Genomic DNA, 12,786 nt, shown 5'->3' on the forward strand with positions numbered 1-12,786 from the left:
TATATATATATTATCCTCCAGTAACTGTATGGAAGACTTTCAATTCAAATCTCTCGATTCTACTTTCTAGGATACCTGTTAGAATTTAAGTCTTGCAGCTGTACATCAGAGCTGGCTTTATCACGGCATTGTACTAGTACCCTTACTAGTACTGGTACTGGTATTTGGTGGGGGGGAACAAGTCCGGCAAGTGGGCCTGTGGGTCCTTTTTGCCAACCCCTGATGGCTACCTAGGTTGCCGCCGCATACTAACCAAGGTGGGAGTATCAAGATTCATTCTTCAGGACCGCCAAAAAATGAATGTTTAACTGCCCCAGGTGGGAATCGAACCCACAACATTCCGAACCAAGCGTACTGGAACCTGCGCCCCAATCCGAACGGCCGTCACATCCCTATTGTACACACTTAGCTTCAGACTTTTCAGGATTGCAGTTTTCATGACAAAAGAAGAAGGCTCTGTTTATTCATGTTATATGTTGATCTATCTCAGTCAGTTAATCATTTATTGAGCTTATTGTGACGCTGAAGTATTTGAAACTGTTCTCTTTTGGAAATTATTTTCCATCTATACAAACCATGTCATTAGGGTGGATTTTTAGTTTCATATCAATTATTTTATATTATCTTTATTTAATCAATATTACTATACTTATATATTTAATATTAAAGTATTAATAATGTAATATTATCATAGGACAAGCCAGCTAAGTTTCAAGGAAGGAGTCAGTCTATTGCTCTTTGTTACAAGACAACTATTCACAATAGTGGGATAGGATGGAGTGTCAGGTGGTCAACTGTCGCTGATGGTATGTATTGGATTGAATTAAAATATAGAAAATCTATATAGTGATATTTTCTCTCAGTTTTTAATTTGTTCTCTTAATTTATAATAGCGTGGGAGTGGGTAGTTCAATGGTAAGGTATTGTTCTACTAACTTTAAGAACCCAGGTTTGAATCCGGCTGTAATAGATAATTATTTTCTGTTTCACTGTAACCATGAGTCATCCCTGTGGGTTTGGGAGCCCTCCAGGGTCCACCCAGCCTCATTAAGGGGTTATCCTTAATTGGGTAAAAATTTGGTTTTCAAGCATGAGTAACAGTACCCTTACAAAATACTACATCGCTGACCCTTCATGGGTTGTAACAGTACAGATTTAATTTTTTTTTTTAATTTGATAGTGGTGAACATTGCTTCGAAATAAATGGTTCTTACGTTGTCTTCAAAATGCTAAATAAAAAATCATTGACAAGAGCAGTGTAGATGGATGAATGTTTACGAAATCAGATATAATTATACATCTCATATGAAAACTAACTTTTTTCCAATTTGTTTCTATTTTTTCTGATGAATGTAAAGATTTTACTTATTTCGACTAGAATAATCCTTGATTTCAATTATTTGTTTTTGGTATTTGTTCCTCACTACCAAAGGTAGATTAGCTTTATATTTCCCTTAATTTTGGTAAACTATGTATTTTTTTTTAATTTTTATTGTTTCATTATAATGTAATATATAGTGTTTGAAATGAACTATTTTATGTATTTAAGTTAGCATCAAAGCTGTTTAGTTCACTTTAAGGTATAAATTAAATGTTGGATCATGTAGACTTGCTTCAGGTAAAACATGTATGGGTTTAGCTTCATAATGTTTTTGACACAATTAATTAAGGGTTGAAAAAAACGACCAACTTTCTGATGTAATCACAATTTAAAGAAACATGAAAATAGTCCTCTCCAAAGCCTCAACCCATGAAACTCCACCTTTGCTAGTCTGCTGTCGCCACCCCTATTCCCTTTGAAAATAAAACCTGATCAAGTGCCTGTTTACTTGCTCCTGATTGCTTCAGAGTCCTAGCAGACTTTCCATTATATCTTATGATATAATATCATTATATCATATCATATTATATTATTATATCTCTGACATCTTCCCAGAATTGGGTAATGGCTATCACCTAAAAAAAAACTTATCTCTTCCTTTCAAATCCATTCAGTTCATATTTGACTTCAGTATTGCTGCCTTGTCCACAGGCACATTTTCCTCCCAGGCTAGTCCCCCCCTCTGTAGCCAAAACACAACAAAAAAAGTAATAAACTTGATTACCTCTTGAGAGAAGACTTAGATTGAGTTCTTTCATTATGTTTCTACCAATTTATATTCTTTCAAAAAATGATCTTCAATTGTGAATGAAAACAAGTCAACAGCAATTTTATAAATCAGGCATTAATTTTAAACTAAGCAATCAGTAATCTTTATCATATAATTTAAGGAATTCTGAAGCCAATAAAAATTGATCATTATAACCCTTAATGTTAAAATAATTCTGCCATGTAACTTTTGATATTATAATAATGCTTATTTATTATTCCAGTGGATGATGTAACCGGTAAATGAAGGATCGGAAATCACAAAATGGCTATGAACTGTATTATAATTGTACATTTGTTATTTTACTTTATTTATATTTATGTCATTTTAAAACTATTTAAATAAAATATTGTTTCACTTCCATTTATTTTGTCTATTACCTGAAAAATAAGTTAAGGAATGTTGTTGCTGAATATACAGCTATCATATTTACTATTGGTAATAAGTAAACTGGTATAAGTTGAAAAGCCATAACTAATGAAAATTAATGCTTAAAAAAATCTATATGTGGAATATTTTTATTGTTTTATTATTTTCTTTAAAAATAGGAAACAAATAAAGATAGTTAGTTTTATTAGGATATAATGGTTAATGAACAGGTAAGTACAATTACTTCCAGAATTTCATTTTCATTTTTTTATCTAATCAGCATTGTTGAAGGGTGATTTTCATGGATTGGAAAAAAATATATAAATTTTCAAAGTTGATGCAATTTTTAGAATATTTCAATTTTCTTTTCCAATGTACTTTCTTCTTGTTGAATTCACAAAGGGAGCTATCTTTTTTTCTGTTTACCCTCTTTTTTTTTTTTTTTTACATCATTGGGCTTTTGATAAAAATACTCATGACCACTCTTTACTTAAACACTACATTATATTACATTTCTGTCAAGAAATTATAATTACATAAAATAAATTACAAGCCTCTACAACAAGGATCCTTAAACCTGTTCCCATGGGCACAATGTGCCTGCCTAATGTAACCTATACCAGCGGGGTCCGAAACCATTGTTAATTGTTTTCAACAAATTTCTCAATAATAGTGACTACATAATTTATATTTTTAAAATTAAAGGATAACCGTTTTGTGATAATTTTTGCTTAAAAATATTAATCAATCAAAATTTCTGAACAGGTTTAAATAAAAATTGCTCTATGAATACAGTTTAGTTTAATGTTTATTTTTTTAAACAAATAAATAAGGTTTCTATAAATTGGTCCATGGCCACTTTCGTGGTGTGAACTGTATGACAGTTCACCTCATGGCAGTACTGTTGCACTAGATTCAGTTTGATAATTAATAGTTCACGTAACGGCAGGTCTATCATGTTAAAGTCAGACTAAATGTGTAATACTTCATAGCCTCTGCAATGGTTGACTTTAGATGTCATAACATTTACTGCCATGAAAGTTCTATCACACAAGGTTTTAGGTGATAGCTTACAGTATGTATTATGGATATGAAGCTACTGTCATGAAAATATGTATTGCACACAAGCAGTAGTTCGACTGCTATCAAGTCACATTAAAGTCCATTTACACAATGAATCTTTACATCCACAATAAATACTGTCACATCATCTGCTGTGATGTACTGTATGACAGCTGCAATCATTATAAAATTACTGTCATATTAAAACAAAATATATTAAAACATATTTTTAATCAAAATAAAAATTAGAAAAAAAATAGATTGGCACCTGCTACCTATAAATATTGTTTTGGATTTTTGAAATAAGAAATATTAAAACTAATTTTATGAAAACTGTTAAAATTAGAGTTTGTTAAACTGTCAACTGAAAGGCTCATTTGGAAAACTAAAAGTTTCAAAAATAATTTTTTAGAACTAAGAACTTACATATAAGTTCAAATATATATAATGCTCAATAAACATTATATATATCTTTGCTTCTTTTTTTTCATTTCTATCTACCTAGACCGTTCTATAGTTGAATGATTTATTAATTTAATATATGAAATATACTTAGTAATTTGCTTCATCATATCACCAGTAGGAAAAACTCCTAAAGATTGAAGAAAGTGAATGAAAGATCTTCACGGAACCTCTTGATTTTTCTTAAATCTCTGGATTTTTCCTACCAGCCTTATTAAGGTATGTATGTTCCTATTCTGAGTTTCCTATACAGTGGAAATTTGTTAAAACAACCTCCATTACTCTGGCCTCTCACACAAATTTTCGGCCAGAATTTTTATAAATAATAATAATTTATAATTTAAGACATAATGAAATGAGAACAAAAATATTAATACTATAATACAATCAAAGTCTGACTATTTTATGGGACTTACTGTCTTCCCAGTGTCTGTCAGGTTGTTATAACTAGGTTCTACTGTATAAGTAAATCCTAACACCTCACCCCTGCTTCAGTTGTCCCAAAATGACAGAATATTTGGAAATATGATTATCTTTTATACATAATAACCAAGATTCAAAGAATATCATGCACAAAAAGTAAGCAAATAAATAAAAAAATTCTCCTAGTCCATAAGATACAGGGGCTGGATGAAAAAGATATTGTTCAGGTAATAGTTCAGAATGTTGATGAAGGGTAGATAAAATTAACTAGAAAATATATTTATATTTTTTAAAGAAAAATACATTTTTTTTATTAAATAAAATTAATAAAAAGAGGAAATCTAAAATTACAACCCGAGTGAATTATCATCAATAAATGCATGATTTAGAACAAATTCTTCCTGCGAATGCTTGCGGTTTATATGTCGCTTTAATTGAATGTATAAAGCTGATTTATATTCACAAAGGAAACATTGATGAGGTTTTAGATTAGTGTGATGGCTAATAATATGCGTTTTAAGATTACCAGCTCTGTTAGTTTTATAGTCACAATTTGTACAGCAGTGGGGTCTTTCATTTGTGTGTTGGGTCATAATATGCCGCTTCAAAGTTCCTAACTGAACAGTTCTGTAATCGCAGAATTCGCATTTGTGAGGCTTCTCTTTAGTATGGTGAGTCATTACATGTGTTTTAAGGTTGCCAGATCTTGCAGTTCTGTAGTCACACATTGAGCATTTCAGGGGTTTTTCATTGGTATGTTGGGTCATTATGTGAGTTCTCAAATGACCTGATTGTGTGGTTTTATAATGACACATGCCACATTGGAAAGGTTTCTCTTTCGCATGGCATGTCATGATATGTCTGTTCAATGTTGTTGAGCGTATTGTCTTGTAATCACACAATGAACATTGATGAGGTTTTTCATTTGTATGGTGGAACATAATATGAGCTTTCAGTGTACCTAATTGAACAGTACTGTAGTCACAATGTGGGCAGTGGTGAGGCTTTTCATTTGTATGATGTGTTATTATGTGAATCTTTAGGTGACTACTTTTTGCTGTCCTATAGTCACACCTGAAACATTTAAGTGGTTTCTCGCTCTTGTGTTGAGACATCATGTGTGTTTTTAACTCACTTGGAACACCTGTTTGGTAATCACAGTACTTACACTTCTTGGATTTATGTTGTGTAAAATTATGCCTTCTTAAATTAGAAGCATTAGTTGTTTTGAAATCACATTTAGAACAATGGAGGGGTTTATCCTCAAGATGTTTATTCATCAAGTGTTCTTGCAAAAGATCAAGTTCAGTAGTTTTGAAGCTACAAATGAAGCATTTGTGAACAGTGCCACCTGGATGGTGGGTGATTATATGCCTTTTCAGATGACTAGATACCTGAGTTTGGTATTTACAATGTACACATTTGTATATCTTTTCCATATCTTTACCAGACAGTTGATCCTTTTTTAATCTGTTTGAATTATCTTCCATTTGACAATTTAATTCAAAGGAATATGTATAGTTACAGGTTTTTGTTTAGATTCTTATTGGTGATATGATTCCTATGTTTATTTGTGGAATATATACATTAAGAATCGTTGAACTTAAAAATTTTACGCCATCATGGTATTGAGAGTTTGAGATGTCTAAAGAAACTGAAAAAAAAAAAAAATTATATTAAAAAATCTTACCATCATAGTTTCTAAAACTAAAATAATTTATTATATTTTATTATGAATGAAATAGTAGACCTAGGTTGCAATATAGATGATTTTGAGGCGTATGTCAAAATTTAACAATACTTTTATACCACTCGTCTTACTCTATTATAACTTCTTAAATACTATAAGAACATGTATGAGAATCTTGAGAATCTTAATAAAAAAAAAAATGTCAAGTAAATTCAATGTCCATAAAATGTACAATGTACTAACTTACAATTCCAGAATTAAATTTGTAAATCATTTATTTTGGAAAAAAGTTATTACTACATAATATATTTTTTGTTTTTGCCAAACATATTTAAACTTTATCGGAAAATTTATATTGTATAAAAAGGATGCATTACAAATTTTAGATATCTAAGTATTATCTTGTTATTTAATTACAAATTAATTATTTTGCCAAATTACTCCAAAAATATATTACATTTAGAAATTATCTTAGATTAAAATAAATATGAAAGAAAAAGTGGCATTTTCTTATGTTTCATGTACATACGTAATTAGGTAAATAATTCATTCTAAAAATTTTTGAGAAAAATGTCACTAGAATGATGCGTTGATCCTTTTACAGTAAAAATTGTATTGATTTTTTTTTTTTTTTTTGGACTTATGACTTATCATAGCCTGAGTGATAATATTTACATAATTCTATTATTTCATTTTTGTGTTGTTTTTTTTATATTCACATAAAATATATTTTAAAATTATATTCAGACAAAATTATCTTCCTCATCTGCTTTATATAAGTTTCACTGTATAAAAAAAAAGACATATATGTGGCAAGGTTAAATTCTGAAAATAAAATCAATTAAATGAGGTCATGCATTTCACTATTGTGATTTGAACCCCCAAATGACCATTATATAAATTATTTTTAATAAATACTAAACGAATTATTCAGTACACCAAAATTGGTAAATATTTAAATAAATATTCGTGAACAACTGAAGGACATAGGAGTAAATAATACATAGTATACTCAATATTTGTGATATCTTAATTTTTTTTGTAGTTTTCAAATTCGATATTATTCATAGCTTAATAATAATTATGAGTGTTTATTTAGCTTACTGTTATTGTTAATTTATGAGATTTATAAGAAATTTTCAAATCCTACTTAAACGGTTTTTCAAACAATTTTCAGATCTGATGTTTTTAGGAATTTAGTGGAACCTGCTCTGAATAAATGATTTTAGGTTCCACTAGAAAAAAAAGAACTATTAATTTTAAAAAAGGGAATCTGGAACTTTTTTTTTTTTTAATAAATTAGTTACTTCCTTGTCAAATTGTTATCTCTATAATTAATAATTTGAAGACTATGAGGTAAATGTCACATTTTAGATAAACATTTTATATAGATATAAATATTCTTTCCTTGTCGACCCGACAATACCAAACAAATTGAAAAACTTAAAAAAAAACAATGACTTATCAAATTATAAATAAAATATATTTAAAACGCCAGAATTTATCCAATGAAAATAAGCTATCCTATTTGATGTGAAAGAGATTAATACTGACAATTTATCAGCATAAATTAACAAAGAATAACGAGGAGTTTTTTTTTCCTCACCCTCCTACAGTGATTTACGAACAATTACATATACAGAATTCAATGAAAATTGGATATATATATAAATAAAGTTGAACATATTTCTTTGATTTCCATAGTGGCATTATGAGGTTAAAAAGAAAATAAATAACATCCGAGTATATATGTCAATTAAGATACACATAGTTCCTACTCTGGCAGTATTTGCTTCATTATATAAATACATGTTAGTTAAAGAATCGATTTGATTTGCTATTTTTATGAAGAAATGATAGCGCTTGTTTTACCTTGGATTGAATGAGAGACGAGGGACGTACAACGATTTGACTCCTGAATAAGTACGGTCAATGCTGGCCGGGGCTCACCATTCCTACTCCAGCCACTGGAGTCGCTCCAGTCGAGATCTGCTACAGTCGCAGGCGCCTTTAATCGATGTACTGTCTGTTGCTAGGTTACCGATCTGCTGAATCGGGACTCAAAAGATTTTTTTTATCTGATTTTTTTTTTAAATTGTATTAGTATATAATTTAATGTTAAGTATTATGATAGGCGCTGGATATTAAAGTGCCTGGAATTGATATTACCAGATGCTTTTTAGGCAGATTTTGAACTTAACTAAAAAATTATGCAGATGATGGTCGGGGGTGCGGTCAAAGTAAAACAAAAAATTGTTAACAAGTGTTTTTATTTGCCGACGTTTCACCCCACTCTGTAGAGCTTCATCGGGGCTAAAAAGATACAAAAACAACTAAAAATATTTTGACATAGTAGGATAATAAGGTACAAAAAGACAAATTAAGATAGGGTTAAAAATTATATAAATATACGGGAAAAGAAAATTATATACAAATGAAAAAATACAAGAAATCAAAATAGTTATAATATAAAATAGACAATAATAAGAATATGAAAAAAATACGCAACCATTAGGTTAAAAACGTAATAACTGGTAAGGAAAGAAAAGCAGATAAAAGAAAACAAAATTTAACACATTAAAAGACGGAAAATAAAGAAATAAGTAGAGACTAAATTAAGGTCCAGAAAGGATAAATAATTCATTCTCGACCTTTATTTAATATAAGAATTATTTATTCTCCCTCGACCTTCATTTAATTTAAGAATTATTTATTCTTTCTAGACCTTTATTTAATCTAAGAATTATTTATTCTTCCTCGACCATTATTTAATTTAAGAATTATTTATTCTACCTCGACCTTTATTTAATTTAAGAATTATTAATTAATTACGACTTTTATTTACTCCCAACTTACTTTTTTATTTTCCCTATTTTAGAGTGCTAAATTTTATGCATCTTTCTTCTGCATGATTTAAAATAATTCAGTGAATCATTTATGTATACAATATTAACTAAAAAATATTATTCTAATTCAAAAATCGATTTAATTCACTGCTAATATTTCTCGAATAATTTAAAGGTGTTTGAGTGACGAACAATGCTGAAGACTTAGACATAATATTTTTATAGAAATAAAAAAAATGCTAGTTAATAATAGGAATTGAATACTACAGTAGAGCCTTATATACAAAATAATTAATAAGAATTTTACTTGTTAAACATTAGCAGATACTGTTTCTGTGGAAAGGAAACAAATTCGTATAGGATTTACAAATGGAACAAAGGCTTCGTGTTTGGAACTGAAAAATCAACTTTTGCACGAAAAAAGAAAAAAATGAATAAAAATATTTATTATGAAATTACAAACTGTACCAAGGAGTCAAGGAAAAACTGTTTATTTATTATTTTTTATTTATACTGACTACAATAAATAATGAGGCATTTTTTTAAATGGAATCCTCGTGTAATAACTGACTAAAAACCAGTTAGTGAATTGAAATAAACAAACAATTGTAGATCAAAAACTAATTTTTAAAGTTAGGAAGAAGATGGTCACGGGTGTGTTAAATTATAATCTCCAAGCCCTAAGTTAGTAAAGACCCTATAATTCTAAAATATTTATAAATCGGAACAAAGAAGGATGTATCAAATGTATACAATGTATCAAATATATTCAAAATGGCTATAAATGAATAGCTGAATTTGAAGTGGCAGTTCTCCACCAGTCCCAACTTTTGGAAAATTATATGTATTAATTAAGTATATATGTAAAATAAAAATCTTGTAGTTTTTCGGCTCTGTTAAGCACTACTCAAAATCAAAAACATGGATTTCTTTTATCAAACCAGATACTCCAGAATAATTCTCAAATTAGATGGAGTTCTGCACTTTTGATTTGCAGCAAAGTTTTTAATTGAAATTTCATTATTTTTCCCCTTGAAAAGAGAAAATTTTTAAGGTGCTTAGTTAAAAAACAAAAATTAAACCTCTGTAATGGCTAATTTTTTCCTCAGATCCTTTGAAATAAGCCATTTCATTGAATCGAAATTTCGTACCATTTAAAATTAGTATAATTAAATGAAAACCAAATCGTTTGTAAAGAAGAGAGCAAACGTTATTATCGAAAGTTTAAAAAAATCTTGAATATAAAACTTTTCAATAGTATTTGAATTCTTACTAAACGTTTAAATATTTCAAGTAGTTTTGAAGTTAAATAAATTTCAATTTTGACTTTCACTAGCATCTTTTTATTTGTTTGTTCTTACTCAGTAAACCCGGCCCTCCATTCTGTACTTATGAGATGAGATAAGATACAAAATGTCGTGCACAAAAAATATATTAAAAAAAGTTTAATTTGATATCTTGGCTCGTTTGTATAATCGTTTTAAGGAGCATTTTAATCAAGCTATGAAGATTCTGAAAGAGTTAAGGAGTTTTTCACTCATTAACCTTTCTCTCTCCTGAGCACGGGTTTACTTCATGCGGGAAGTCTGCTCTCTAATGAACTCAAACGTCATGGATTTCCGTCAAAATGGATTTAACGGAAGTGCCACTTTATAAAATCAACTTTAAGCATTTTTTAGATTTTTCTCAAAAACAGCTCAAACGATTTTGATTAAACTCGGTATGTGAATGTAAAACTAAATTGTCTTTACTGTCAGCTAGCTCTTGCTCTCATGGAAATATTTTAACAGGTCTTAAATGCCGAATTTTCAATAAATTTTCCATTAAAGTACGTTTAATTTTGTTTATTTGAAATGAATAGCCATTTGGTAGTGTTAATAGTAATAAAAAATGTATAAATATGAACCATGAAAGAATTTGATAAATAACTACTGGAGCAAAATGAAGAAGTAGATACAGCAGTTTAGAGACTGACAGTTGCCATCTCATCCAATTCCAATCATGCGTCTACAGATTTATATTTTGTTATAATATGCTATTATTGCCAGGAACAAAGTTGATATACGTTATTACTGCGTCTAGGGACCCTAAAATACGATTTTTCGTAGCTACAAACAAATAAAAATTTATTGTTTGAAATTTTCACCTTTCAGTTTGGAAGTCAATGTTGTGTAATAACATGGGACCAGAATTTATTAAAAGCCACCAAGAAACAAATTTATTAAAATAATATACATGACAAATTAAGAACATATTCAATTGTAGAGGTCGCTTAAAGGGGAATGATATTTAGTTTAATAAATCAATTGAGTTGCTTTATGACAACGATCTCATCCTCCTAAGAAGCTACTAATTTGATTATTAACATATGTGAAATATCTTTTAAGTATACGGATTTCCATCATATGATATAGTCTCAAGAATCAAGTCTCAAGCCATACAAATCCAAAAAAATAAATTCAAAAAATTAAGGGTAAATTTGTATTGCTAAATAAAAATCATATATAGTTAATTTGAATTTTAAATCGTTTTTTTGTTATATAGGTTGACCTTTACGCATGGTGCAGTGGCGGCTCTCCAGGGCATGGAATTTACAGAATAAGTTATAGTTAATTGGAACAGGTATGTGAATCACATTAGTAATTTTCCACCTTAGTATTGAAGGAAATAGTCATTTTTTCAAGCATTCAACTTTCAGCTTCATAAATGAGATGTTTTTAGGCTATGTTTATGTATAGTGCCACTTTTGAAATTTGATAAATTGGAAATATCCAAAACAAAAAAAAAACCTAGTAACTATGTTTGGAATGAACTTAGCATGCTACTACAATCGTCACCGACGAGTTACTTATTCGTCAAATTCTAGTTTCCTCGAATTTCGATTGATTTTATTTAGCTGAGAACCTCCATTAAGTTACCTCATTTGTAACGTATAGCAGAGCCGACAAAAGGGGTTTATGATTATGGGTAAAGGCTCGCATGGACAAATGTGGGAACAAAAAAAAATCTCTCTTATTAAATAACTTTACAACTAAAAAAGTTATCATTTTTTAGCTCATCCATTAGAAGAGAGTTGTGTTTAGGTGGTTTGTCATAACCTGCTCATTCATAGGTATGTAACGATTTTTTGACCAAACAGCTCGACCGATTTTTCAATATTGATGGCTCAAATTACTCAGTTGTATCAATACTAAATGATTTTTAATATTAGAAAGGTCTTGTCCTCAATGAAATAGTTTGGCAGCGCTTACATTTGTATGACATACCGAATATTCAAAAAGAAATGGGTCATTCTCCAATGTTAGTTCTATTTCAGCGCTACTGCTTTTTAAGAATGATCCCTTGTTGAAGCTTAGATCTCCTTCATAATTTATTGTGATTAAAGGTAATAAAAATTGAAAAAGTAATGATTGAATTTTATGAAGTAGAAATAAAACGGTGGGGATATTTCTTGGGATGCGGAATTATATCTCTTTCTTTTAACCCAACGTTTCAGAGTGGACTATATGTAGAAGGAAATGTAAGCTTCATTTCCTTCTCTCTTTAAGCTTCTAATCATTAATAAAATCCTGCGTAAAATCTTCAATTCTCCTTACTTTTTCACAAAGATAATCAATCATCCATGAAGACCTTGATGTTACATATGTAACCGATCTTGCCCGAATGTTGTAGTAATGTTATTTAATAATAACGCATTACCGCTGTCGAACAGATCCGTTATCTTCATGGGCGTAGGCACGATTTCTCCCCTTCTTGAAGGGGGAGCTTCAGCCCATAACACAAA

The 12,786-nt window shown here is 29.5% G+C and overlaps 3 protein-coding genes across 3 annotated transcripts in view; 2 read left to right on the forward strand and 1 right to left on the reverse strand.

Annotated features, from left to right (window-relative positions):
• The window catches only part of LOC106689439 (cubilin), a gene marked incomplete at its 5' end in the record, with an annotated part of 53,119 nt that extends 50,606 nt beyond the window's left edge, over positions 1 to 2,513 (forward strand). The window contains 2 exon segments of the mRNA XM_024359208.2: positions 695 to 806; positions 2,374 to 2,513. Coding sequence (XP_024214976.1) covers positions 695 to 806; positions 2,374 to 2,396 — 135 coding nt within the window.
• Positions 2,514 to 4,794: 2,281 nt separating this feature from the next.
• On the reverse strand, positions 4,795 to 8,108 carry LOC106689441 (zinc finger autosomal protein). The gene is made up of 2 exons (XM_014434404.1): positions 8,029 to 8,108; positions 4,795 to 6,120 (listed from the first exon to the last, which is right to left on the reverse strand). The coding sequence occupies exon 2, from the start codon at positions 5,954 to 5,956 to the stop codon at positions 4,814 to 4,816; it is 1,143 nt and encodes a 380-aa protein (XP_014289890.1). The 5' UTR covers positions 5,957 to 6,120; positions 8,029 to 8,108; the 3' UTR covers positions 4,795 to 4,813.
• Positions 8,109 to 11,360: 3,252 nt separating this feature from the next.
• Positions 11,361 to 12,786, forward strand: part of LOC106689448 (uncharacterized) — a 9,389-nt gene continuing 7,963 nt past the window's right edge. The window contains exons 1-2 of the mRNA XM_014434411.2: positions 11,361 to 11,475; positions 11,547 to 11,624. The gene's annotated coding sequence lies outside the window, so the exon portion shown is untranslated. The remainder of the gene's footprint in view (positions 11,476 to 11,546; positions 11,625 to 12,786) is intronic.

This window comes from Halyomorpha halys, unplaced genomic scaffold (assembly GCF_000696795.3).
Source record: "Halyomorpha halys isolate HHAL.00 unplaced genomic scaffold, Hhal_1.1 Scaffold1363.1, whole genome shotgun sequence".
Classification (NCBI taxonomy): domain Eukaryota; kingdom Metazoa; phylum Arthropoda; class Insecta; order Hemiptera; family Pentatomidae; genus Halyomorpha; species Halyomorpha halys.